The sequence below is a fragment of the Vigna unguiculata genome, chromosome 2 (genome assembly GCF_004118075.2).
Source record: "Vigna unguiculata cultivar IT97K-499-35 chromosome 2, ASM411807v1, whole genome shotgun sequence".
Taxonomy (NCBI): domain Eukaryota; kingdom Viridiplantae; phylum Streptophyta; class Magnoliopsida; order Fabales; family Fabaceae; genus Vigna; species Vigna unguiculata.
Genome location: NC_040280.1, coordinates 31,416,429 through 31,441,703, shown reverse-complemented (window position 1 = coordinate 31,441,703; position 25,275 = coordinate 31,416,429). Strand labels below are relative to the sequence as shown.

Sequence of the window (25,275 nt, the reverse complement as noted above, 5' to 3'; positions counted from 1 at the left end):
AGGAAATTGTATTTTATCAACATCTCCTTTTTCTTCTGGAAGCAAAAGGAACCAAACACATAAATTTTGTACAAGATTATTCAAAGCCCTAGCTCACTTTCAATTTCTTTAGTTTGTGCCATAGGCCTTTTCTTTTAAATTTTCAGATTATTTTGACTAAAATTAAGTAAATCTGATCCCACCACTGTTCTTTTTCTTCATCAAGCTGTTACTTTTTATCTAAATATTGAAGAGTTTATCATCGATTTGATATATTAAAAAAATGTTGATAGTTAAGGATTTAGAAGTTTAATGCTTTATTTTCTAAAGTGAATGGATTTTATAGGACACAAATAAGGTATGGAGAAGGAAAAAACTAAGAGTTTTTTTTTTTCAATTTTAGGTTAAATTTAATTTTTAATTGGAGAGATGTTTCGAGTCAACTAAAATTTTTAACAAATAAACTAGCCAAATGTAGGAGCTTTTTATGTGTCATCTTAGGAAAATTACCTTTTGACAAACAAAATTTTAACAAACTTAACAAATTTTCTAAAAATAGAATTAACATTGATTAATTTTTTATTTTTTAATAAAAATAAAATAATAAAATTATATTTTTTTACCTGAATAAGAAAGTTTGTCAAAACTTTGTTAAAAATACTTTGTTAACATATCATTGCTCGTCATCTTATAAGTTACTGACAAATTCTTCTTCTTATTAATATTATTAATTATATCGTTTACACTTAGTAATCACTGACCAATACGTAAAGATTTCTTTAAACAATGACTATTAAAATTTATCTTAAATGATTCTATTATATAAGAGTGAAAGGCATATATATTAATTAGAGAAATGATAGATTGACACCCACATTTGACCACTTTTTTTATCACCTTCATAGGTTACAAGTTAATTTGTCTTGAATTACAAGTTAATTTTAAGATGGTAAAAGAAGTGATCAAATATGAGTATTAACCTATCATTTCTCTATTAATTAGGGTATATGTTAATTTAAAACTTCTTGATAAATTAATTAATTGATTAAATAAATTTATCCGTCAGCTAAAACTAACTTGGCCAGAAATTAAAAATAATAATTTAAAAATATTATACGAGAGACTTCTATATAAAAAATCTCATTTTATTCTAGTTTTCTTTCTTCAAATCCTATAGAAATTTGTCAAAAAATTATAGCTTGCTAAAGCCTAAAGCACGCCAACAAATAAAAATCCCCCACCAGGGCAGTTTCATAACTTTTTTAGATTGTTTTTTTGTTACAAAAGAAATCATGTAACTCATCTCTTCCAGTGGACGATCCTGCATTTGTTTACTAAGTTCATAAAATTACAACTTGTACTTGTATATATGATGTACCACAGTGAGAATAATGATTACTTTCATGGCCTATAGAAGAACAGCGACCTTGAGTTTCTGGCTTGATAAATTAGTCTCTAGCTTCCACATGTAAGTAGTAGTTTCTGACCCTCACCACCTCAACTAATTGCAGAAAACAATAGTATGAAGCTAAAAACCTTCAGGTATATGTATAACATTTAGATTAAGATGTCTTAGCAGAAAAGTCCCATAAAAACAAGGAAAAACCCCACTCACAAAACAAACATGAAGCTGTTCTCATGCCAGAAATATAATGCCAATGTACCTCAATTTAGGCACTGCTTCCTTCCGGTAATGTAATCAATCTTGTTCTTGAATCATACACCATTTTGGTTTCACAACTGAGGCAAAATATAAACTTGGGTTGTTAAACTAATGATCTATCACAGATCATATATCATAAATCACAGTATTAGTCTAATTATAGGGTGGGGATAGTGCCGGGTATGTCACAATATCACGGTATGTGAAAACATACTTCAATCCAATACTCAAGATTGTATTTCAGAATGACTTGTTTTTGATTCTGCAACACCCTTTTCTTAAATAGGCACTGCAGAATATCTTTACATTAATATTCAATAAAGGGGGAGGGATTATAAGAGATTTCCTATTTACATGGAGTAATTGAGAATCCCTAACAGCTAGGTGTTACATGTATAGAATAATCTATTAAAGACATAAACAATTATATTTATACACACTAACATCCCCCCTCAAATTGATGCTGGTAAATCAACCAGCAACAATTTGCCAACAAGAAACTGATGGCGCTGTCGAGTCATAGCTTTGGTAAAGATATCTGCAACTTGAAAATCAGTAGAGATGTAAGGAAGAGAGATGACATTGTTGGTCAAGGCCTCTCGAATATAATGACAATCCACTTCAATATGCTTGGTACGTTCATGGAACACTAGATTTGCAGCAATCTGAATAGCACTTGTATTGTCTGCATGAAGAGGTGTAGATGTAGGTTGGGAAAACCCAAGCTGGTCCAAAAGACTACGTAACCATATAACTTCAGCACAAGCAGCTGACATTGAACGATATTCAGCCTCAGTAGAAGATTTAGAAACACGATCTTGCTTCTTACATTTCCAAGAAATTAAGGCATCACCAAGAAACATACACCAACCAGTAGTAGACCTACGAGTATCCGGACATCCTGCCCAATCAGCATCACTATAGGCCATAAGCTGTAAAGATGAGGCTTTGGGAAAGAATAACCCACGTGCAGATGAACCTTTAAGATAGCGGATAATACGACGAACCGCAGCAAAATGAAGATGACGAGGAGAAGACATAAATTGGCTGACCTGGTGAACAGCATACGAAATGTCAGGTCTAGTAGTGGTGAGATAAATAAGACTGCCTACCAAACGCCGATAGAGAGTGGGATCAGGCAAGAGATCTCCTTCATCTTTCCTGTACTTGACATTTACTTCCATAGGAGTATCAACTGAAGTAGTTCCAACTAAACCCGCCAATTTGATTAAATCTTGAATATACTTTTGTTGGTTTAAAAAAATGCCATTGGATCGATGATGAACCTCCAATCCCAGAAAATATGTGAGTTGTCCAAGATCTTTCATGTGAAATGTTGCATGGAGCGCAGTTTGCAACTTAATAATTAACTCATGATCAGTTCCCGTAATAATGAGATCATCCACATAAACCAACAGGAGAACGATACCGACAGTAGACTTGTGAAAGAAGAGAGAATAGTCATATTGACTCTGCGTAAAGGAGAACTTAAGCAGAGTAGTACGAAACTTCTCAAACCAAGCCCGAGGAGCCTGTTTAAGCCCATACAAGGAACATCGAAGTTTACAAACATCAGAAGAGGAAGAAGGAAGCATACCAGAAGGAAGTTTCATATAGATTTCTTCTTTGAGATCACCATGAAGAAAAGCATTCTTCACATCCATTTGATGCAATGGCCAAGATTGAGAAGCAGCAATAGCAAGGATAGTCCGAATTGTAGTCATCTTAGCAACAGGAGCAAATGTCTCCTCATAATCAATCCCATACTCTTGTCTATTACCAAGAGCGACCAGTCGAGCTTTATAGCGATCTAAAGAGCCATCAGATCGAAGTTTGATAGAGAACACCCATTTACTTCCAATAGGTTTTACCGTGGGAGGACAAGACACAATATCCCATGTGTGATTTTCTTGAAGTGCTTGTAGTTCTTCTTGCATTGCCTTTTTCCAACAGTCATGTTCCATAGCCTGGGTATAACTAGAAGGAATAGAAATAGACGACAATGTAGTGAATAAAGAAATAGGTGTAAAGAAGCCATACCAATCAGGAGGTTTTGATGATCGAGTGGACCGACGAAGAGGTAGAACAGAGGTGACAAGATCAAGTGCCGGCGGAGGGACAAAATCAAGTGTCGGAGCAGAATCAGGAAGGGTACCAGAAGGAAGACGACGTCTTGTATACACCAAACCAGGCTTGAACCGTTCCATAGTGTGAGAAGAGTCTAAAAATTGTGGCATAAAGGAAAAAGATGAAGATGATGGTGCAACATAAGAGGGAAAGAAAAACTGATTTTCAAAGAAGACTACATTCCTAGAAACTCTAATGCGACGAAGCTGCGGATCATAGCAAACATAACCTTTTTGATTAATAGCATAACCTAGAAAAGCACACTTAACAGATTGATTAGTGAGTTTGTGACGTTCATGAGGAGCAAGATGTACAAAACAAACACAACCAAAAGTACGAAGATTAAAGTAAGAAGGAGAATACCCAAACAACTTATAGAAAGGAGAAACATTATGGAGAGTAGGAGAAGGTAACCGATTTATTAAATGAACAGCAGTGGAGAGAGCTTCACACCAAAAACGAAGAGGAACAGAGGATTCTAGCAAAAGAGTGCGAACAACATCAAGAAGATGACGGTTCTTTCTTTCAGCAACACCATTTTGTTGTGGTGTAGAAGGACAAGAACGCTGAGATAGAATTCCCTCATTTTGAAGAAAACTTTGAAATGTGTTAGACATATATTCACCTCCAGAATCTGATCTTAAAATTTTTATGTGAGCAGAGAATTGAGTTTTAAGGAACGAAACAAAACGTTGAAAAACAGAGAAAACTTCTGCTTTAGACCGAAGAAAATATACCCAAGTAAATCGGCTGTAGTCATCTATGAACGTGACAAAATACTTATAACCTGCATGAGATACAATAGGAGAAATCCCCCAAACATCACTATGAATAATGTCAAAACAATGATTTGCCCGAGATGCATTATGAGGAAATGGTAAAGTTTTACTTTTACCAAGTTTGCAGGTAGTACAATCAAATGAAACATGGGAGTTTTTATAGCCCAAAGAACCAGATTTAAACAAGGTACTAAGTACATGAGAATTTGGATGGCCTAAACGATTATGCCACATTTTATTTAGTTGTCTATCATCAACACAAACTAGAGAAAAAACAGGACAATATGTGGAAGGTGAGATGCATAGCGGAAAGAGTCGTCCTACTTTAGGTCCCTTCAGAATGATCTTCCCTGACACTTGATCCTGCACAACACAACCAGAACGAGAAAATTGGACATTATAATCATGATCAACTAATTGGCCAACGGATATGAGATTTGTGGAAAGATTAGGAGACACAAAGACATTAGGCAAAGAAGGAGAAATATCACCAATAGCACTAATAGGTAAGGAGGTTCCATTAGCTGTGTAAATTTGTTGATTGCCATCATAAGATTTCACATTGGATAGGGACACAACAGAATTTGTCATATGGTTAGACGCTCCAGAATCAAGATACCAAGGTTGAGAAGAAATAGGAGTATTACCTGAAAGACCAAGGGCAGAAAAGGCCGACACAATCATTTGTTGTACCATTTCTGGAGTAAGAGTGTTGACAGGAGGTGTAGGAACAGAAGTTGGAGCAGGCAAAGCTGTAGAACTCGAAGCACCAACTGAGACATGATAAGCAGTGTCTTGTTTCTTTGCAGGGCGAATAGGACAAGCGGAGATAATATGCCCCCTTTTCTTGCAATAATTACAAAATTTTTGTGAACAATCCTTTGCAAGATGACCAAATCCCTTACAACTGTAGCATTGGACAGAACGCATATCTCTGGGCTTATTCTTTCCTTGGGCAGCATAGGCCACACTAACTGGAGCAGAAGAATTCATATTTTGTTCCATAACTGTGTGCGTTTTGATTCGTTGTTCTTCTCGGAGAAGCTCACTCAAGCAAGCATCCAACGTAGGCACAGGGTCACGATTTATCAGATTGGATCGAGTAGCGTCAAAATCAGATCGTAGCTTCATCAAAAATTGATCTCGCTTGCTAATCTCGTGCACCGTTTGGACAGCTGATAGGGCTTCACCAGAAATACCCGCATAAATAATATTTGAGTATTCAGCCCAAAGATTTTGAAAACCAGAATAATATTCGTCAATCGATAGACTTCCTTGTGTGAAATTAGCCATCTCATACTCCAATTGAAACCTTCGAGCTGCATTGGCTTGATGATAAACCTTTTTCAAATAATCCCACATATCCTTAGCAGTGTTGTAAGGCCGAAGATTCATGATAAAATGAGGCTCAACAGAGCTAAGAATCCAGGTCATGATTTGGGCATCTTTCGTTTCCCACTTCGCCAAATCTGCTTCAGCCGTCGGTGCGGGAATTTTTCCATCAATATGACCCCATAATTCTTTGCCTTTGACAAAGAGCTTAAATTGGAACTCCCAAGCAGCATAATTCTTTCCATTAAATCGAACCAGAAAAGTGTCGACTTTGTCTGAGGCCATGACGAACAGGGATGCAAAGAATGGGTTTTCGAAATCAAAACCAAAGAAGACAAGAGTCTGACGAACGTCAAACCAGAATGAATCGAAGAGCGTAAACAAGCAATAACAAGAACGAACCGTGAATCGAAGCGAACACGATAATCACAGTGACGAGAACGAGATTCACGAACCACCACCGCCTGCGAACCGAACCGACCAAGAAGCGCAAAATCGCGAACAAGAATAGATTCACGAACCACCACTACTCGCGAACCCAAACGACCAAGAAGCGAACAGGTTGAAGAACTCCCACCGATTGCGAACGTCAATCACAAGTTCGAACCAGCGACTGCGAACAACAGTGTGCGGAAAATGGATTCCGAATAGTGTGCGGAAAAATGGATTCCGAACAGTGTGACGAAGATGGAGGCAGCGGAGCTCGATAATAGCGTATCGAAAAAGAAGACCCGGCAGCGGAGCTCGATAACAGGTCGAAGAAGAAGCGGGATGGAGAACAAGAGTGACCCACGGTTCAGAGCGGGATGGAGAACAAGAGTGACCCACGGTTCAGAGTTGTAGCTCTGATACCATGTCACAATATCACGGTATGTGAAAACATACTTCAATCCAATACTCAAGATTGTATTTCAGAATGACTTGTTTTTGATTCTGCAACACTCTTTTCTTAAATAGGCACTGCAGAATATCTTTACATTAATATTCAATAAAGGGGGAGGGATTATAGGAGATTTCCTATTTACATGGAGTAATTGAGAATCCCTAACAGCTAGGTGTTACATGTATAGAATAATCTATTAAAGACATAATCAATTATATTTATACACACTAATAGGGTAAACCAGTTTTATACTTACTTTTCACATTTGACATTGTTGATGGAATTTCCACTTGAAACTGACAGTATAGTCCCAAAGAAAGAAGTATTTTCAGTGCCACAGTTAGGACAGGGGCCCTTTACAGATAAAACTATGTTAGTACTTGTGTTATTATGCAGAATAAAGAGATAGTGCAACAAAAACTGTACCTTTAAAATCAAAAAGTCTTTTACAATTGCCCTTGTAATTGATTGAGCCAGCCACAAAATAAAGGGAATGGCTGCAAACCAAGTTAGAATAAAACTATATGGCTCTGGAATCTGCACTTAACAATTAACGACATTAGCTAAATCATTGAAGGTGTAATACTGCTATTTTCAAATATGACAGCTAAAGTGCTTTCTTATTTGAATGAAGAGGGCAATAGAACCAGCTAAGAATGCTAGAACAAGTAAAAATGATGATATACCTTTATCAGATATGAGATCTCAAATCCAGTCAAATCGTCGATGAAGAAGAACCTAACAATATATAGGAAAAGAATGGAAGAAACCAAAAGAAATCAAAACCTTAAGCAGGATGAAGTTATCACCCACAGAAAAAAAGAGAGTTACTTACAATCCAAGTGCAACCACAGTAGCTGGGGCGTTCAGCAGGAACATCTTCAAGTAGTCAACAGACAGGTCACTGTAGACCTGTAAAATGATGCCAATTAGTAATTAAGGAATTGACATATCTAACACACTTTTTAACTGATCTCTGTCTTCAATGTTCACAGAATGATTAATTCCACATGTGTACAATTGACCACTGTTACCATCACTTTTTGTATACTTTTATTTAGTATTTGAATGATGAAATCCTTAAACTATGTACACACACCTTTCTACTGCGAAGACTGCACCGAGGACCCTCAGCCACAATTTCGCTACCTTCCATCTACAAACATTAAACATTAAAAAGGTTTCACTTTAATCCGAGTTCATTGAAAAGTATTTATTCTTTAAGCAATGAATAACATTTTACTTTTTACATAAAATTTAAATTGATTTGAATCCTTCTTTGATCGTCTAACTTCATTTAAAGTACTTTAACTTTTATGGTGTATCAGTAACAAGAAAACATGACTGTGTTCATGTGAGAATTAATGGTAAACCTTTAGCCTGAGTTTCAAATCATCAAACTCTTTGTCGCTCAGGATTGGTTTTCCGGATACATAGGCCATAGACGCTTCCAGAAATTTTTGCTCTTCCGGACCTACACAGCAACCAATAATGACTCAAAATGTTTCAAGAGTTAATCCTACTGTGAGTGAAATTGCTAGTTCCATGTATATATATACTTAGCATCACAACGGTGCTCCCTTCCCACATGAGTTCTTCCTTAAGATTATCAAATTCCTCGTTTGACATAATAGCCTTCCCCTCATAATAGAATGCCTGTTCCCCAACAAAAACAGAGCCCCACTTCAAGTTAAACATAACGCTCCCTCTTTCATAACGCATAACAAATCCAGCAATAAATAAATAAAAGGGTGTTAAAAAAAGTAGTTCTTTTTATCTTTTTATCTTTTTATCGTACTTGCAGTGCTTGAAGAAACTCTTGCTCGAGTTCACCGACTGTTTTCTTCTCCTTTTTGTCTATGCTACAGTAGGGTAGGATTTTACTATCCACAACATCATCTCCCTCAACGTTGCCTGAAAGAAAAAGAGGAAACGGCGTCGTGAGATGTGAGAGCAATGCATGAAAAGATGATGTTAGAAATAAGACCTTGATCGGCAGTGGCCCTGACGGGAAACAGAAATAGCCGGCGGCGAAGGCAGAAGCGGCGAGCATTGAATTGAAGAAGGTGGAGAGGAGAAACGGAAGTGGAGGAGAAGGAAGAGATTGGAACGAAGGTCGTTGGTCTAGGGGAAGTGAAAGGTTGCGGCTGCAACAGTGTGAAGGTGAGTTTGGTAGCCATGATTATGTACCAACAGAGAATGTGTTGTTTTATGATAACGCATTAGGAAAATTCATTGTTATTTAGGGTTGTTTTAATTTGTTTGGTCGGAGGGAAAGATAAGGCGAGGATGAATGTGTGGAGGGAAGTGCAACGGTTTATTCTCCCTTCCCTTCTTTGATTTTCTTGTCTTCACAGTTCACATCGTGTTCTTGTTTGTTTTGTTTCACTTAGGTTTGTGACTAAGTGGCATGTCTTCGTCATGTGTCGAATTGAAGCCCCCATTCGCTTACTTGTGGCCACGTGGAAATGTTCTGTTGGCCTCGTGTTTGCTGAGGGTTATCACGTGGGCAGAGAGATGATGAATGATGTTCAGAAGACGATGTGGTCACCAAAGACTATATTTATCTGTGTCTCTTCAACCGATTTCACTGCACTCCTTCTCTTCTTGTTTCTCTGTTCGTTAAACTCTCTCCCGAAACACGCCATGAACATCAGAGAATCACACACAGAGATTGGCAAAGAAATAGGAGACTGCGCTTGAAAATTTTTCATTTCTTGAGATTTGAAACAAGAACGTGACAGTGCCGCAAAATTACCGGTGGGGTTACGGTGATATTTGTGTTATTTTATAAAGTGAGGTTTCTGTGCTGAGTTTTTTTTTTCACATTAAAAACACAATTTTCTGATATTTTAAAGAAAATTTTAATATATTTAAAAAATTTAAAATTAATAATTATCAATTTATTTTGAAGACACGAAATAAATATATAAGAAAATCAAAACTCTGTTTCATATAGTTATGTATTTTATTTATTTATATTATTATTAAGAAAAAGTTGTCAACTAAATATTTATGTAGGGAAAAGGTGACTATGGAGGTGTGGAATGACTGAAAAAGAAATGCACCAAAAGAAATATGACACACAAATAATTAAAAAAGGAGAGAAAATTGGGTAGTTAATGGTCTATAAACAATACAATAATTTATAAAAGTTCAATTTAAGTATGATTCTTCTATCTTGGGGTGACGAAAAAGATTAATCTAAAAGACTATCTAGTTGATCCAGGTTAAAAGGATGTATTGAGATAAGTTTTAATTTTCAGATTATTTTAGTCTATCTCATTCGGCCTGTTAATTTGAAGAGTCAAAATATAGGTTATTATCGATCCGTTGATATTTTTAAAAAATAAAATAAGAATAATAAAAAATATTAGTTTCTTATATTATATATTTTTTAGTATATAATAATACTATAATTTAAATTATTAACACTTACAAATTAAGTTTCAATTATTAGTTATAATTAAATAATTTAACATGTCAATGTAATAATTATTTTAATTTATTTAATTAAAAATTAACTAATGAATTAAAAGTTTAACAAATATTTTATTTAATTAAATATGTTTTCTATTAATATATATATATATATATATATATATATTTGAAAATAAATTTAAAAAGTAAAAAAAAAAAACTTACCCTAATCATGTCTGGTTCGTTAGCCCATCATCCTATACCAAACAAATTATAATTATTGGTCATTTTTATTTGACAGACCAAATCAACACATTTATTTTGAGTTTCAAATATGTAATTTCAAAAAATCCTAAATTATAATACTTGAAATAAAAAAATCATATTTCAAATTATACAATTTCAAAAATAAAAAGTAAAAAATATATTTTGAATTATATAATCTAAAATATATACTTCGCATCCCAGATTATTTAATCCAAAATGTATTTGTTAATAAGTTTCGAATTGTGCAATAAAAATATAAAATTTATATTTCAAATATGATTTGAAATGAAAAATGAATAATATATTTCATATTATGGAATCCAAAATATTAAAAAAATTATCTAAATATACCATACAAATACAAATTTTGTATTATAGATTATCCTATTCGTTAACACGAAAAAATATTTTTCATTGTTCCTTGCTTTTTCTCCTTACTAAATAAGACTTTGAAAGCAATTTGTGTAGATAGACAATGGTGGTGATTATAAAATCCAAAGTCTTTCAATGCAAGCACCGGTCACTGTAACTGAATCCTCTTATCCCTAACTTAGGCCTTCTTGTAGGATTTTGTCACTTTTGGGCCCAGTCGCCTGGACCTCTTGCATTGCTCCAGGTATATAACTTGTGGGGTTTTTCTTACTGCACCCCCAGCTTTTTTATAATTCCACTGTTGCCCTTTTGGTTTGTAGTTACCGACTTTTAGAAGTCAAAATTGTTGGCTTTCAGAAGCCGGAGTTACCGACTTTCAAAATCCGGTGTTACCGGCTTTCAAAATCCGGTTTTATCGATCTTCAAAATACGAACAGTAGTGAAATATAAATAAAAATTTTAGCGGTGCCAAATTTAATTTTTTTATATATAAATTAATTTTATAGTTAAATAAAAAGTTATTCATTTTCTTTACTTAAACCATTTTTATAGAGTGATTCACGTATGTACTTCTCAATTTCTAATATTTCTAAATCATTGAATTTACACAACAGAGATATTCTAATTTCTATTCCAAATTAAGGTTATCTAACTAATTCATCATGTGTAGCAGAATTTGTAGTGCAACCCAATATATATCCATAAATGTTACCATTACAGCAAAAAACACAACAACCTTTAAACTTCATAATTTTAAATTGTACTAATTTGAGTAAAAATATAATTAAGGTCCATGCCAATTTGATAAAAGAATTTCTAAAATCATAATTAGGGTTCATACTAATTTGAGTAAAATTTAATTTGGAAGAAATATTATAGGAGAATAAAAAATTTAAAATACATAAATCATAATAAAATATTAATGATTTATGACAAATATTAAGATAATCATTTATCTACATACTTTTCTTTTTTACTTTAATACTTTCTTGATGACTTATTGAGAAATAATTTATTATGACCAGAGATAAAACCTTAATTGTTTTTATCAACCAACATCCATCAACTTAATTTTTATTTTTAAACAATAAATATATACAACTAAAAAATATATAAATAAATTTATTAGAAATTTTCTTAAACTTAAATATAAATATATAATTATATATAAATATAATTGTAAAATATATAAAAATATATATAAAAAATTAAAAACAAAAATTGGGGTTACCGACTTTTAGAAATTGGTGTTACCGGCTTTCAACTGAGATATCGAATTTCATTTTTGGAGGTGCAGGCTGCAGAAATATTTAATTTATGATTTTTTTTTTATTTTTTTGAAAGATATAATGGTCTTCAAGGTCAAACTTGAAGGTGAAGGAAGACAAATTGGGGGTGCAGGCAGAAAAACCCTAACTTGTGTGAACCTTTTGGTGTGTAGGATAAATCAATGCTAAGAAGATAAGGGCAACATTCTCTTTACACGACTTATGGAGCTGTGGAAGAGATTGTGGAATTAACCTCAATGATCATAAATAAAAACTAATCCATACACCGAAAAAATCTATTTTTATTAATTTGTCAATAATTGATTTTGTTTTAATTCGTTTCTAATGAATTTACTTTAAAATGTGTCGGTAAATTCGTTAATAATTAATTTTTAAAAATTTATCAATAATTTAATTTTTATGAAATTTATCAGTAAATTTATTAATAATTATATTTTAAAAAATATGTTAGTATTTTGATTGATAAAATAGATGTAAATTTTTTTCACTAATGAAATATTTATTAAAAATTAATTAGAAGTAAAAAAGAAAGAAAGAGAAGATGGAAAACAAATGATGACAATAGCCGGGAGAGATGTCGGTGGTAGCAACCATAGTGACAATCATTGAAAAAATAGAAAAGAAAAAACATAAAATATAATATTTATCGATACATTTTATTGATGAATAAAATTATAAATAAATATTTATTGAAAAATAATTATTAATAAATTTTTAACTATTAATAATATTTACGGTTTTTTCCTATCTATCTATAAGAAATGTTTTCAACCGTTAATAATTTTGATTTATAAAATATTTTGATATCAATAGATTTTGCTGATAATTCCCTTTTTTAAGTCATTAGAGTATATTAGAATAATAATTTTTATAATATATTATAATATAACATTAAGTTAACATTACAAGGACGAATATATTCTCGAAAAACTCGATGGCTGGTGGTTTTGGTGGCATGGCATGCATCTAACCCTTATCAACCATTCTCCCATCCAATATAAATTTTATGATATCATTTTTTTTCTCGTTTCTTTAATTAATTTTAAGATCATCTTAATACACACTTAACAAAACCCGTCAAAAAAATAATACAAAAAAGTTTCACACTAACTTTTGATAAGCTTGTAGAATCTCTTTCGAAATTTTTATTATTGGGGCGTGTGTAGATTAATTTTAATTCATGTAAAAACTGACTTAAAGTAATTTAATGTTTTATCATATTAAAATAATTGAGAATTTGAAGTTGATATAAAATGAACTTGTAATGACATTTCTTTTATATTGCGGGTTTTACATGTTTAAATGTCATGTAAAATGTGAAGGAAGAACTTGGATTTTCTTACATTTGACTACTAAAAATAACGAAATATGTTTGGCAGGGTTAAGTGCATCTATCTTATCTTACTATAAGATATTATTTTTTACTTTTTCTTCTTCTCATCTACCCCGGTTGTGTTTACACAAAATATTAATGGAATAATTTATTTATACATTCATTTTATTTTTCAATTTCAAAAAGAAATTACTACATTAGGTGTTGGGAATAGTCCAAGTGTGAGTCAAAAAGTCCCACATTGGATAGAAAAGACAAAGTTAAACACCATATAAGAATAAAGACCCATAACAACATTGCCTTAAGGTTTTGGTGTAAAAGTGGTGTCTAAGGTCTTATATGTGTAAGACTAATGTTATATAACCATATAGAACCACAATCTCTCAATGACCATAACTATGCCATGACCATGACTATAAACCATATATGAAAAAATATAACCTATCAGTGGTATCAGAGCCGATGGTTCGGAGTGACTGACCGCATAACCACCACCATAAACAAAAGGGGTCACCGATGTGACTGACCGCATAACCATAACCAAAGGGGTCACTCATACACCTGAAGGGAAAATATACCATATGAAAAAGGAAAAAAAAAACAACAAGGGACTCACCCTTGAGGGGAGATGTTGGGAATAGTCCAAGTGTGAGTCAAAAAGTCCCACATTGGATAGAAAAGACAAAGTTAAACACCATATAAGAATAAAGACCCATAACAACATTGCCTTAAGGTTTTGGTGTAAAAGTGGTGTCTAAGGTCTTATATGTGTAAGACTAATGTTATATAACCATATAGAACCACAATCTCTCAATGACCATAACTATGCCATGACCATGACTATAAACCATATATGAAAAAATATAACCTATCAAGGTGAACTCGTGAATATATTTTTTTAGTGAGTCAACTTCTGAATCCATTGACAACTTGAAATTTTTTTAACATATGTTTTGAACGATGCATGTGAATCTACCACACCCATTTTAGAAAGATCAATGACAGAATAAAACAAATTGGCCAGTTTCCACTCTAAACAGAACCAACTCGAGATTCATAGATACCAAATTATAGCCGACACGACGTCGAAATTATTTTTATAGTACCCGTATATATTGATATCCCACGTATTCTTTTAAAGCAAATATATACACAAATATTGAAAATGAATAAAATAATTTGTTTTATGTGGATAACGTTAAATAGACATACTAATTGATTAAATATATAAATATATAAATATACAAACATATAAATATATAAATAACATTATGTTCCATATTTCCCCTCTGATTGAAAGGAGGCAAAATTGGTTGAATGGAGAATTTATTCGAGGGAAGGAGGTGTAATAAATAAAGGGAGAATATGGTTGAAGAAATTTAGTTTTTAAAAAGAAAAAAGAAAAAAAAAAAAAAAAGAGAGAGAGAGAGATAGAAAGAGAAGTTCGAGAATGGCGATGGAGGGTTAGGCGGAGTGGTGTGCATGCAGATGATGCAGGAGCTTAACCCCCAGTCAAGGCGCGTTGAACTTTTGGTTTGTTGAGGAGCTGTCACGTGATGACCAACGCAAATGGATGGTGACTGTTAGGGAAATTGACAGTGCTGTTTGCTTAGAATTGGAATATAAAACCCAGGGAGAGGAAGTGGGTGTTGAATGAACATTGAAGAAGTGAAGGTTGAAGAAGAAGGTTGAAGATGATGGGTACGGTGGGTCACAGAGTTGAAAGCTTGGCGAGCAGTGGGATAAAGTGTATCCCGAAGGAGTACGTGAGGCCGCAAGAGGAGTTGGAGAACATAGGGAACGTGTTCGAGGAGGAGAAGAAGGAGGGGCCTCAAGTTCCCACGATTGACCTGGGAGAGATAGATTCGCCGTCGGAGGTTGTCCGAGGGAGGTGTCGGGAGAAGCTGAAGAAGGCGGCGGAGGAATGGGGCGTCATGAACTTGGTCAACCATGGCATCCCGGAGGAGCTCTTGAATCGCCTGCGGAAAGCAGGTGAAACCTTCTTCTCTCTCCCCATTGAGGAGAAGGAGAAGTACGCCAACGATCAAGCCTCCGGGAAGATTCAGGGCTATGGAAGCAAGCTCGCCAACAATGCCAGTGGCCAATTGGAGTGGGAAGATTACTTCTTCCACCTCGTTTTTCCTGAAGACAAACGCGACCTCTCCATCTGGCCAACCAAACCTTCCGATTACACGTGAGTTTTCATCATCATCATCATCTTTCTTCCTTCCTTCTACTTCTGATTGATTATATATATAGTTTCTTACATATTTTTCTTTTTGATGAGAAGTGAGGCTACGAGCGAGTATGCGAGGCTATTGAGGAAACTTGCGACGAAGATACTGGAGGCACTTTCAATTGGGTTAGGGTTGGAAGGTGGAAGATTAGAGAAGGAGGTTGGTGGAATGGAAGAGCTTTTGCTTCAGTTGAAGATCAACTACTACCCAATTTGTCCGCAGCCGGAATTGGCTCTGGGAGTTGAAGCCCACACCGATATAAGTTCACTCACCTTCCTCCTCCACAACATGGTGCCGGGTCTGCAACTTTTCTACGAGGGAAAATGGGTGACGGCGAAGTGTGTGCCTAATTCCATCTTCATGCACATCGGAGACACCATTGAGATCCTGAGTAACGGGAGGTACAAGAGTATTCTCCACAGGGGGTTGGTGAACAAAGAGAAGGTTCGAATATCGTGGGCGGTGTTCTGTGAACCCCCGAAGGAGAAGATCATCTTGCAGCCATTGCCGGAACTTGTGACTGAGAAAGAGCCGGCGCGTTTTCCTCCCCGCACTTTTGCTCAACATATTCACCACAAACTTTTCAGGAAGGACGAGGAAGCTGTCTCGAATTGAGTGATTCAATGGCTTCCGCATACACTCTCACATAACATTGCACTTTATGTTTGTCTTCTTCTGCACTTTCTTAGTCCTTATGGGTTGTACTAATAAAAAGACCACTCATCTGGTCTCTCTCCTCTTGTTTTAAGTTTGTTTCACCCCCTTTATTAAATATATTATTTTTCTTTATTCAAGTTGTTTTTTTATCATTATTATAAGATAATACTTTTAACTTACTTCCGATTATTTTTAATTCATCCTTCGATTCTTTTTTATTTTTTTAATAATATGATAATTTAATGGTATTTAAAATAATGAGTTAAAAATATATCAAAATATCCGTTCTTTACTTTTCTAATAAAATATATAAAAATATGCGACATACTTTATTTAAATAACGCAGTCCTCCACCTTCATTGTTTTTTTTTTAATGAACAAATTCAAATATATCGATCAAAATGGATATTAAAAAGCTTACTTGGAACTGTAAAAAAACTTGTTTTGTGATTTTTATGGAAAGTATCTCACTTACAATTTAAAGTTATTTCAAAGATGGCTCAATTTTCAAACTACTCGGTTTTATCTATCTAATAAATAATAAATATTATGTAAAATAATTAAATCTAAATAATAATATACATGTGTGTTAAGTTGCTGAAAATTCTTTAGAATATTTTTATTAAAAAGTTAGGGATAATTTTCCTATCAATTATGATATATGATATCGATCACAAATTACATTTTCAAATGTATAAAAACAATTCATATAAATTCATTTTATTTATGAATTTTTGTGATTAACACACAATTTGTAAATGTTCGGGTTTGATTTTTATTAGTTTTTATACAAATATGGATTGATATAGGTTTACTCTTTTAATTCATGTGATTGATTTATGTAGGAGAACATATCTAAAGGAAATTTTGTATCATTACTTGGTTGTTCAAATACAAAGAAAAAACAATATTATACCTGGTGGAGTAATATTAGTAAATTTTAACCACTTCAACTCAATTCTATTTTATGTTACTATTTTAAAAATACTCTCATCTTTATACCTAATTATCATTTACAGTAAATATAACCCAGGATAAGTTAGAAGAAAATACATATTTATATAAAAATTTCGACACCTAAAAAATATGTCTAAATTTGGAAAAAAAGTAAAAAAAAAGAGATTGTTTAGTCGAAGAGAAATATGTTAAAATAACTATAAATAAAACTTGTTTATCTTGCTAAAATAAGTTAAAATTTAAATATTAAAATCCGATATTTTTATTCATTACTATTGAATTTTATCATTTAATTATATTTATACATTATTAAGTTTTGTTAAAGTAATACTATTTTTAATCGTTTACATTTATTATAATTATTATTTTAGTAAACCATTTGATGGCAAGTGTTAAGATATGCGACGTTAAAATTATACGGTATAAATACATATTTGGTACCCAAACTTTTTCGGAAAGTTCAATTTGGTACCCGAATTATAGGAATGTTCAATTTGGTACCCAATTTTATAAAGCATGAAATTTTTATTTTATTTTTTTCAAAAAATTTAAAAACTGCCACGTGTCAGTTTATCATCGTGCCACGTGGCAGCTTACAATCATGACACGTGGCAGTATAATAGTTGTTTTCAATTTAGTACCCCAATTTAAATTTTTAGTTCAATTTAGTACCCTAATTTTTTTAAATCATCCAATTTCGTCATCTTCCATTTGAGACCAAATTAGTAAATAAGCTTAATTACAACCTATATATACATGTTACAATAACTTTTTCTAATATATACATAAAATCATTTCACCTAAATACTTAAATTATTTTATTTTTTACATTTTAACCTTTGTAATTTTTTACAACCTAATTTGAATATTTAGGTGTAGTGATTTGATGTATAAATTCAAAACAATTATTTTAACATGTTTATATAAGTTATAATTAAGCTTATTTACTAATTTGGTCTCAAATAGGAACGGACGAAATTGGATAATTTTAAAAAATTTGAGTACTAAATTGAACCAAAAATTTAAATTAGGGTACTAAATTGAAAATAACTATTACACTGCCACATGTCATGATTGTAAACTGCCACGTGACACGATGATAAACGGACACATAACAGTTTTTAAATTTTTGAAAAAAAAAGTTAATCTTTTTGAAAAAAAAATAAAAAAAAAATTTAATGGCTTGACACGTGTCCTGTACGGACACAGTGTTAACTCCAACTTAACAGAGAGTACCAAATTAAATCTCTTTAGAAGATTGAAGTACCAAATTGAACATTCCTAAAGTTCGGGTACCAAATTGAACTTTCCTAACAAGTTTGGGGACCAAATGTGTATTTATACCAAATTATATTTATATTTAGGATTTGAAATCTCTTAACTCATTTTACTTTTATTTTATATTAGAATAAAAATACACATTAAATCCATTTCAATTATAAATTCTAGTTGAAAAATTATCTTATTAGTTTGTCGAGTGTTGGGACTTTATATTGTTTTAGAACTTTTTGCGTAATTCTAAAACTGTTATGCAGTGTAATTATATATTTTTATTTTTCTTTTAGCAAAACTTTACTACAAGAGGCAGGTTTAGATTGGATTAAAAAATTTTAAAAAATTCAAACCAATTGTTTTCATTAAATGTTGATTAATTTAAATTTAAATATCTATTAAATTACTGTTACTGGTGTTACCTGGAAGTACCTACACCACAAATCACGAGAGCAACTCCGTGTTGTCTTTTTCATAATTTTAATTTTTCTATTTAAAGTTATACTTACATTTAATTTTAAACAATAATTAAGACGGATGATATTTGTATTGAAGTAATTAATTTTATTCAATATTATAAAAGTAAAAGAAATAATTAGTACAAATACTGTTTCACATTTATTATTCTTTAAAATAGACGTGAAGGAATTGTTTTTTACTCTATCCATATTTTTTTCCATTTTAGAATAGAGATATATTTATTTATTTTATTTAAAAAATATTCAATTATAATCTATTAGTCAATTTTATGTATGATTTATTTATTTTGGTTACATCAACTTGATAGATACATACTTATCTTAAAAAATATCTAATTATTTAAAATATAAAATATAATATAGAAAACAAATCAGAAGTTAGAGTAAAATAATAAGTATCTAAATTAGATACGATTTCTTTTTCAAATTGAGTGACAGAAAATACAAATTGAATAAACTTGATAGAAAAAAATAATTTTGTAAATTTAAAATATTAGAACAACTTATAAATATATAATACCATCATTTAATTAGGAATGAATGGATAAAAAAAAGGAGTAAGATTTAATTAGAAAAGAGTTGAAAAAGTAGGCATAAACACTTCCAAAAAGAAAAGAAAGAAAGTGCCGGTAAAGAAAAGCAAGAAGTGCAGCATGGTCATTACATAAGCGATAAGGATCCAAACTCATAACACTGGCGCCTCGGACTTCACTCCTCTATTTGGTGAGTCTCTTCAAACTTCCATTGCAAATTCTCTTCTCCTTTATTACGCTGAAATGGAATGCGTTGTTGAATCACGATTCAGTAACTTTGCTTTCACCTGAAGCACCACACACATCGTTACATTTGCAAGTCTTTCACTGTTCAAGGGGGTAGGTTATGTATTACACCTTACCTTTTCTTCTTCTTCACCAATCATGCCGCACTTAGGATTCAGGGTTTTTTTTTATTGTTCTGCTTCAATTTTTGTAATTCATACTGTAACTAATTGTAGTACCCATTAATCTTCTTGCTTCGACTTTAGGCAAAATAGGAAACTCTGACCAAGGTTTCTCACTGAGGTGAACTTTGACTTATATCAGTATTCTGTGTTCTTGAGGGAGAGAGAGAGAGAGCTAGATTGTTCGGGCAGGTTGTTTATCCTATCTTACATTACTTATATTTTACTGCGCATAAATCCCGAAGAACAGGCTTGTGATTGTTTTCTTGTCTTAGGATAAAGAATAAACTTCTCGGTGAGATTTATCCGTAAAATCCTCCCTCCCCCTCTAATTTTAACGGAGACAACCAACATAATCCTTGTAGTTTGTTAGTATTTCCTATGAATGAATATCATGAAAGTAACACGTGGGTTATCTGCTTAATTTTTTTCGAAATCATGTTAGTGACATCAGCAAAACAGTTATTTATGAAAATTGTGTTGCTATACCTGTATTCTACATAGTTGTTTTGGTGTTCTCTTTCATAGTTTTGGCATTGGGTGGTTGTAACGTAGATACTTTGCACTCTGCATTTAACTTTCATAATTTCATGACAGGTCAATTCGGATATGTCTTCTGATAGCGCAAAGGAAAATGTGTCGGTAGTTGATTCATCGGTCACTGAATGGAGGAATGACATTGGAAATTCAGATGATCCAGGTTTTGATAATATTTCTCTTGTAACATGAAGATCAAGTGGGTTAAGGAGCTTCCATTGTGGGGGGATGGAGTTAGAGAAGTTATAGATTTGAAATTACTAAACATTTCATGTAAGATAAAATATGTAAAACAAAATGGCTGACAAAAAAAAGTAAAGTTACATATTTCTAACCTAAACACTCGTCCCACATCCTTCCTTCCATTGTTTAGTTATACTTCCAAACGGTGAATCACCTTATCAATCCATAAAAACTCACAAATCCAAACGTACTCTTAATTAGCAAAATTTTCTTGGAGTTGTCCATATGATCACTGACTTTGGCATGTGTAGTGAAGATTGGGATTGGGAGTTTATTATACTCAAAATTCATGTACATATCTATTTTTAAGCACAGATGAATGCATGTTAGCTTTTTTTCTTTTGTATTAATATTTTTTTCTACTTTGAGTTCTGATTTATCTGTGATCCTTTTTGTTAGAGAGCTCCTGTTACAAGTTTAATGAAAACAATAATCCAATTCGGACAGATATAGCGGAACACTCTTATAGTCTGATAGGGCATCCAACAGGCATTGGAGTGGAAAAGTGGAATGATATTAAGTATTTCATCATTAAGAGTTTGAACCGTCAAAATATTGATTTGTCTATAAAGAAAGGAATTTGGGCTACTCAAATTATGAATGAACGGATTCTAGAAGAAGCTTTTCATGTAAGTAGCCTACTTTTCTCATCTCCAATTGTATTGTTTAAATAGTTCTAGGCTTTAGGGTCCGTCAAGAATTAGGAAATAAATTACCATAAGATAAAAATAATTTTCTTGAGAATTATCAGTATATGTTGCAGAACTCGGGCTGTGTAATCCTTATATTTAGTGTCAACATGAGTGGTTCCTTCCAAGGATACGCACAAATGATGTCCTCCATTGGAAAGGGTAGAGACAATGTTTGGAGTGAGGGAATTGGTAAAAGTAATCCTTGGGGCCGCAGTTTTAAGGTCCAGTGGCTGCGTTTCAATGATTTGCCTTTCCACAAAACTCTACATCTCAAGAATCCGTTGAATGACTATAAGCCTGTCAAAATTAGCAGAGACTGTCAGGTTTCCTTTTATTTTAACCTTTTAGATCTTTCAAAATTTGTGCATATGTTATGCAATTGTAACTCTAAATCAAGTTCCCCCTCTTAGGAGTTATCTCCAGACGTTGGCCTAGCTCTTTGTGAACTTCTTGATGGTAAGAATGATACCAATGACCTACTGACCAGGTATATTTTTTAGGGAGGCAATTGTTATCGGGTTATTGTCAAGCACTGTTTAGAGGAGGCTTCCTGCTTATTGGTTTTTGCATGTGCAGCTCATTAAGGGATGATTATTCATTTAAGGGCCGCTATGTCAGTACTCCAAGTTCAATGGGAAACGAAGACTATAAATTTAGTCCATTTCATATGTCATGGTCAATGCCCCTGCCTTATTCTTCCCCGTTTTACCAAAATCAACCTGTAGTAAATGAATCTCGTTCAACAAAGCAGAGAGTCAGTGGGACAATGCTTACTGAAACATTGCCTATCACTTCTTCTGTGTCGCCACAACTGTCAGGGATTAAACGTGCTCATTATAGTGGACATATTCCAGAGCTACCCACAAAGAATGACGTGTCTTCTCAATTAGATTTTTGGGGTGTGTCTCCAGGCTGCCCTTTAGCTGGCAGTACCCTAACTGAGGATGATTTTCTTGACATGGTACTGGGAATATTTCTTTCTTCCTCTAATAAATTATTTTTTATTCTTTCCATTTTATTTCTGATTGTTGGCTAGACAACCTTAAGAATCCTCTTTAGGGAATGACATGCCTTTGTCAAAGCTAAAACCAAATATAAGATCTTTCGTGTTCTAAAACGTGGTGCTATATTTCAAATGACCTTAACCTGGAAGGAGGTCTTATTTTTCTATTAGAATGTAATATTGAATCACCATTTAGGCAGACTCTAGATTTGTGAAGAATTTTTATAAAAAAATAAATCATATTTATGGCTTTGCTCTGCAATTATAATCACAATAAATGAATATTCTCCATTAGTGAGAAAACTAGTCAGATATGGTTAGAGAGCATACATTGAACAATTTGTCATTTTGTTTGGATTATTTGACAGCTCAAAAGGCATGTAAAGGTCGATCGTGCAAGTCCTCCACTTTTTACTCATCCTGTTTCAACTCCGATTATTATCTTTTTAATTTGTGAATTTTCCAGTTTTAATTTGTGTCTTTTCTATATTTTTTTCTTCTAATTCTGATTGAATGTATGTTGTTTTGGTTGTAGTCCTATGAAGAATACCTGGAGGAGGTCCATAGCAGAGGCAGGAAACAGTTACGCACCAGTGTCAGTATTTATATCAACATCATTTTGCTATTTTCTTGTGTATTTTTTTATCTAGACATGGTATCCATTAGTCACAGGAAACCATAACCAAGACATCAAAATTCTCAGGCAACTAAACCATGTTGGAAATGAATGTCATTACTGTAATCAAATTCCAAATCGTAATAAGTAGTCAATTCAGTGATTCCACAGCTAGGATGTATTTTGCAGGAACATAGAAGAATGTGTTGATAGAAATAGGAGCAACCCTCGTTGGAGGATTCATCAGACATCTTTTCCATGGATACAACATCTCCTACAATATGCGAATATGGTAACTTTTTGGGCAAGGAGGCCCTTTTCCTGTTTTCGTATAGCAAAGATGACATGGAAGTTACTTGTAATTGTCTAAAATTAGGACTTGATATTGAAGCTCGTATTAATGCGATTCAATTCCAAGGCGACTTTGAGGCTTGTTGGCAAATTGTACAGAGCTTAGATTAGAGTCAGAATGACCAAAACGTACCTTGTGTATATAATATCCCTATGCTAAACTGGCATTTTATCCCTCTTGAAAATTGTCAGCAAAGATGATGGTGATATTGGATTGATTTTTAAACTGTCTACCATTTTGTTAATGTTTTGAGATTACTTTAGGCTCTTTATAATATTGAACTCAGCATGTCATATTTAAATACGTGCTAGTTAATTTTTTTTTAAAAAAGCATGAAGAAACACTCGGTTTTCCATGTATATGCTCTGTTTTTATAGATCTGAAGTTGATTGGATTGCAAATGATCGTCTGGGGGCCAAAAATGGGTAATATCATTGCTGTTTATTGCCTTTGATGCTTGAGATGTATACAGAATATGTAAATAACATTTCAAAATCTTTTCTTAGCATTTCAAAGACAACCCTAAAAATACCGCAATATTGAATATTGTTGATAAATATATTATACTCCTCTTCCGGTAGAATTCTTTGGCATTTACTAGAAAATTGTGGCAGGCAAAATAGAGAAATCTTTGGAGTACTTGATAGTACTGCTTGGGATCCTTTGTTGGCATTTAAAATTTAGAGTAATGATATTTTAATGATCCTTGTTTTATATGTAAATTATCTGACAAACTTCAATATAGTATTTAAACATTGTTCTATTATAAATCTTGTTAAAATATTATTACTTAAAATTTAATTAGGGAATTGTTTTTATTTTTAAAATAATGAAACCATTTAAAAAATATTATTATTATTATTATTTCTAGTCGTGTATGTGTATTCATGCTTTTTAATTTTCATATAAATTTGAGCTAAATTCAATAATATTTATTTTCAGAATATATAATTAATTTTTTAATTAATTATTAAATAAAATAACATTTAAAAACAAAAGAATTTTTTATAAAAATGATTAAAGATAAATTATTTATAAAATAATTAATTTTTAAAATAATAAGTTAAATTGAAAAATAAAATATATACACAATTTTTTTCAAATAAATATTAAAATATAAAAAATATTTTTAAAATAACAGTCAAAGTAAATTGTTTTTAAAATAATAAATTAGGGTAAAATTGAAAAAAACGATACGTGAATAGAAAAAGAAAATCTAATTAAATATTATTTTATATATATATATATATATATATATATATATATATATATATATATTTTGTCAATTTATACGAATTTTGTATATATTTAAAATATTGTCTTTTTTGAAGTTTGATAATATTTGATTAGAAAATATCTCAAAAAAAGTTAAAATAGATAACATAAAATAGAGAGGAGTTGATGGACAAGAGAAAGGATACTTCATTTTTTTTAATTCACTTTTCCGTTCTTAGATAAGTAGTTAATTCATTAACTTCCTTAATTAAAATAAAGAACGATTATAGGTTTAGCTTTCTTAACAAATTTATATAACAAAATAATACCTATTATTTGTTTTTTTTTTCTTTTGAATTTTTATCGATACACAAGTGTTTATTTATTTTAATTATCAATAGGTTGTCGAGTAGTTGTTTTAGTTTTAAAAAAATATTTTTAAAAGATAGTTTGACACCTTTAATGTTTCTAATAAACCACTTGAAACTTTTGTAATAATAAAATATAATTAAAACAATTGTATGGCACTTGTATGCAATAATTAGGTTGTTAAGCTATAACAATTTAAAATATATATATATATATATATATATATATATATATATATATATATATATTATTTATAATATTT

The 25,275-nt window shown here is 32.1% G+C and overlaps 3 protein-coding genes and 1 long non-coding RNA gene across 12 annotated transcripts; 3 read left to right on the top strand and 1 right to left on the bottom strand.

Annotated features, from left to right (window-relative positions):
* Window positions 1–1,206: 1,206 nt before the first annotated feature.
* On the bottom strand, window positions 1,207–9,121 carry LOC114174152 (PGR5-like protein 1A, chloroplastic). The gene is made up of 11 exons (XM_028058928.1): window positions 8,751–9,121; window positions 8,562–8,677; window positions 8,323–8,419; window positions 8,137–8,237; window positions 7,863–7,919; window positions 7,599–7,675; window positions 7,450–7,501; window positions 7,190–7,300; window positions 7,020–7,117; window positions 1,644–1,719; window positions 1,207–1,480 (listed from the first exon to the last, which is right to left on the bottom strand). Exons 1-10 carry the CDS (start codon window positions 8,941–8,943, stop codon window positions 1,650–1,652), a joined length of 972 nt encoding a protein of 323 aa, XP_027914729.1. The 5' UTR covers window positions 8,944–9,121; the 3' UTR covers window positions 1,207–1,480; window positions 1,644–1,649.
* On the top strand, window positions 8,834–9,576 carry LOC114174153. Its single transcript, XR_003602659.1, has 2 exons — window positions 8,834–8,926; window positions 9,157–9,576. It is a non-coding gene; the product is annotated as an uncharacterized LOC114174153 (long non-coding RNA).
* A 5,496-nt stretch (window positions 9,577–15,072) lies between these two features.
* On the top strand, window positions 15,073–16,475 carry LOC114173327 (leucoanthocyanidin dioxygenase). Its single transcript, XM_028057636.1, has 2 exons — window positions 15,073–15,638; window positions 15,735–16,475. The coding sequence occupies exons 1-2, from the start codon at window positions 15,139–15,141 to the stop codon at window positions 16,294–16,296; spliced, it is 1,062 nt and encodes a 353-aa protein (XP_027913437.1). The 5' UTR covers window positions 15,073–15,138; the 3' UTR covers window positions 16,297–16,475.
* Window positions 16,476–19,651: 3,176 nt separating this feature from the next.
* On the top strand, window positions 19,652–23,673 carry LOC114173325 (YTH domain-containing protein 1). 9 transcript variants are annotated; one of them, XM_028057635.1, is made up of 8 exons: window positions 19,652–19,769; window positions 20,584–20,686; window positions 21,166–21,395; window positions 21,518–21,781; window positions 21,869–21,945; window positions 22,035–22,419; window positions 22,997–23,056; window positions 23,267–23,673. In XM_028057635.1, exons 2-8 carry the CDS (start codon window positions 20,596–20,598, stop codon window positions 23,285–23,287), a joined length of 1,128 nt encoding a protein of 375 aa, XP_027913436.1. In that variant the 5' UTR covers window positions 19,652–19,769; window positions 20,584–20,595; the 3' UTR covers window positions 23,288–23,673. The 9 variants fall into 9 exon arrangements, with proteins under 9 accessions (XP_027913436.1, XP_027913429.1, XP_027913428.1 ...); XM_028057628.1 differs by adding an exon at window positions 20,071–20,178 and having other exon boundaries at window positions 22,997–23,673; XM_028057627.1 differs by adding an exon at window positions 19,852–19,918 and having other exon boundaries at window positions 22,997–23,673.
* Window positions 23,674–25,275: the final 1,602 nt, after the last annotated feature.

Excerpts from the sequence above, each read along its gene's own strand:
- LOC114174152 (XM_028058928.1), bottom strand. The coding sequence starts at position 8,943 with ATGGCTACCAAACTCACCTTCACACTGTTGCAGCCGCAACCTTTCACT. Across the intron at positions 7,502-7,598 it reads ACTGTGGTTGCACTTGGATT|GTTCTTCTTCATCGACGATT; the intron begins GTAAGTAACTCT and ends ATATATTGTTAG. Across the intron at positions 7,118-7,189 it reads AAGACTTTTTGATTTTAAAG|GGCCCCTGTCCTAACTGTGG; the intron begins GTACAGTTTTTG and ends TTATCTGTAAAG.
- LOC114173327 (XM_028057636.1), top strand. The coding sequence starts at position 15,139 with ATGATGGGTACGGTGGGTCACAGAGTTGAAAGCTTGGCGAGCAGTGGG. Across the intron at positions 15,639-15,734 it reads ACCAAACCTTCCGATTACAC|TGAGGCTACGAGCGAGTATG; the intron begins GTGAGTTTTCAT and ends TTTGATGAGAAG.
- LOC114173325 (XM_028057626.1), top strand. The coding sequence starts at position 20,596 with ATGTCTTCTGATAGCGCAAAGGAAAATGTGTCGGTAGTTGATTCATCG. Across the intron at positions 20,687-21,165 it reads TGGAAATTCAGATGATCCAG|AGAGCTCCTGTTACAAGTTT; the intron begins GTTTTGATAATA and ends CCTTTTTGTTAG. Across the intron at positions 21,946-22,034 it reads ACCAATGACCTACTGACCAG|CTCATTAAGGGATGATTATT; the intron begins GTATATTTTTTA and ends TTGCATGTGCAG.